At 47.3% G+C, this 1536-nt stretch overlaps 1 protein-coding gene across 3 annotated transcripts in view; it reads right to left on the bottom strand.

Annotated features, from left to right (window-relative positions):
- Nucleotides 1–1536, bottom strand: part of LOC135823782 (uncharacterized) — an 11421-nt gene extending 9885 nt beyond the window's left edge. For 2 of the 3 annotated variants that reach the window (XM_065336624.1, XM_065336626.1), the window contains exon 1: nt 1085–1534. In XM_065336624.1, coding sequence (XP_065192696.1) covers nt 1085–1199 — 115 coding nt within the window. In that variant the 5' untranslated portion in view covers nt 1200–1534. Of the gene's footprint in view, nt 1–1084 lie in introns of all 3 variants that reach the window. The other variant, XM_065336625.1, reaches the window with a different exon arrangement.

Here is a 1536-nt window from a genome sequence, read left to right as displayed (position 1 = left end):
ATCGGGTCCGGGTAGTTTTCCACGGGTAGCACGGGTACGGTACCGATCGGGTAATGTTTCCATGGTAAGACCACAATGCACACCGGCCCCTTCCCTTACACACTGGGTAGACATGCGTGAGTTATTACACGTGCACTGCAGACCTCTCTCTCTCTTTCTACATGATGTCATCTGCGACTTCGGGTTTTTGGGTACGACTCGGTACTCGTCTACCCGATGTCCTCACGGGTAGCACGGGTACCCGACTACCCGTGCACACCACTAGTTATAACGAACTTCGGCTAAAAAGAGCTAATTATCCTACTCAATGGTGTTCGTTAGATCAGCCAGGAGTCCACTGTAGCGTGTTCACAGTGCCGCAGTGTTGTCCGCCGAAAGAACTGGCCGGGTTCAGGCTCGTAGCGTACAGGTAGACTGTTCTTATTTTCATATGCTACAGTCTATGCGCAGTCCAGACACGGTGTATATACCCACATGCAGTGCTGGGTGAAATTCTAGCCTGTTCGTTCCTTCTTCGGCGCCCGACAGTACTATAGATCTTCTTATCCGTCTATTATCTATGTTCGGGAACGGACACGATATAATTTTCTTTTTGTCTTTTTTTTCAATCTATGGACACGTTCTATTACACACAATTCCATCGTCGGAATCGAGACGGAATCCAATTCCGTCGCTTCTGAAGAAAGAAGGAGAGAGAGTGGAATTTCTAATTCTTCCGCCGAAATTTATGCACTCCGCTTACGAACGCAATGCTGGGTCCACATGCGCGTGATGGTGTACGAGATTCCACATGACCTACTACGGTCTTACATGATGTGGTATGGCACGATTAAAATGTATGGGAAGTAAGTTCCAGTCGTTCGTTTACACAACCGCAATCCGTTCATCCTTGTCACTCGAGGATTATAAAACTTTGAGTCCAGAATGTGCAATGGGAACGCGTCCAATGTATGCCAGTACATGTATCATTATGATTATGTCATACTGCCTTGCTATCTTTCACACACGGCGGGAGACTACAAGCTCATAGCCGCAAGTTGAGAGCGAAGGGCAAACTGTTCAATAGTAAAATAATTCAACCAACCTGGCGCTGATGTTTGAGCCTTTACCACACAGCAGCACTTGACAGCAACTAGCAGCAACAACAAGCGCACTGAGTGCATGACGGAAGCAGTTCGTCGGGTCCCAAGTGGCTCCATATCCGCGGCTTGCCCTATTCCCTCTAAGTACTTTTTGAAAACAAAAATAATCTTCTGTTTAGCAGCGTTTCATGGGTCGACAACTGCAGTACAACTGTAGGCTCTGCACTTTGTGGATCGAGCACTTTGCCGGCAATTGCCAAAACGAATACGAAGACAAGTCTTACTCCTTTGCAACTGTACCACTACTGGCACTAGGACTAGGTATTTCTGGTCATCGAGCAAGCCCTTCGCTTACTTTTATTAAAAATACAGTGTTCTCAGTTGTAGACTACACTAGTCATGACTACTCTTCGTCGACGAGTGGAACACGCCTGCCGGCCCAGGCCAAGTAATT

The sequence above is a fragment of the Sycon ciliatum genome, chromosome 8 (genome assembly GCF_964019385.1).
Source record: "Sycon ciliatum chromosome 8, ocSycCili1.1, whole genome shotgun sequence".
In the NCBI taxonomy this organism is placed as follows: domain Eukaryota; kingdom Metazoa; phylum Porifera; class Calcarea; order Leucosolenida; family Sycettidae; genus Sycon; species Sycon ciliatum.
This window is presented reverse-complemented; position numbering and strand designations above follow the sequence as displayed.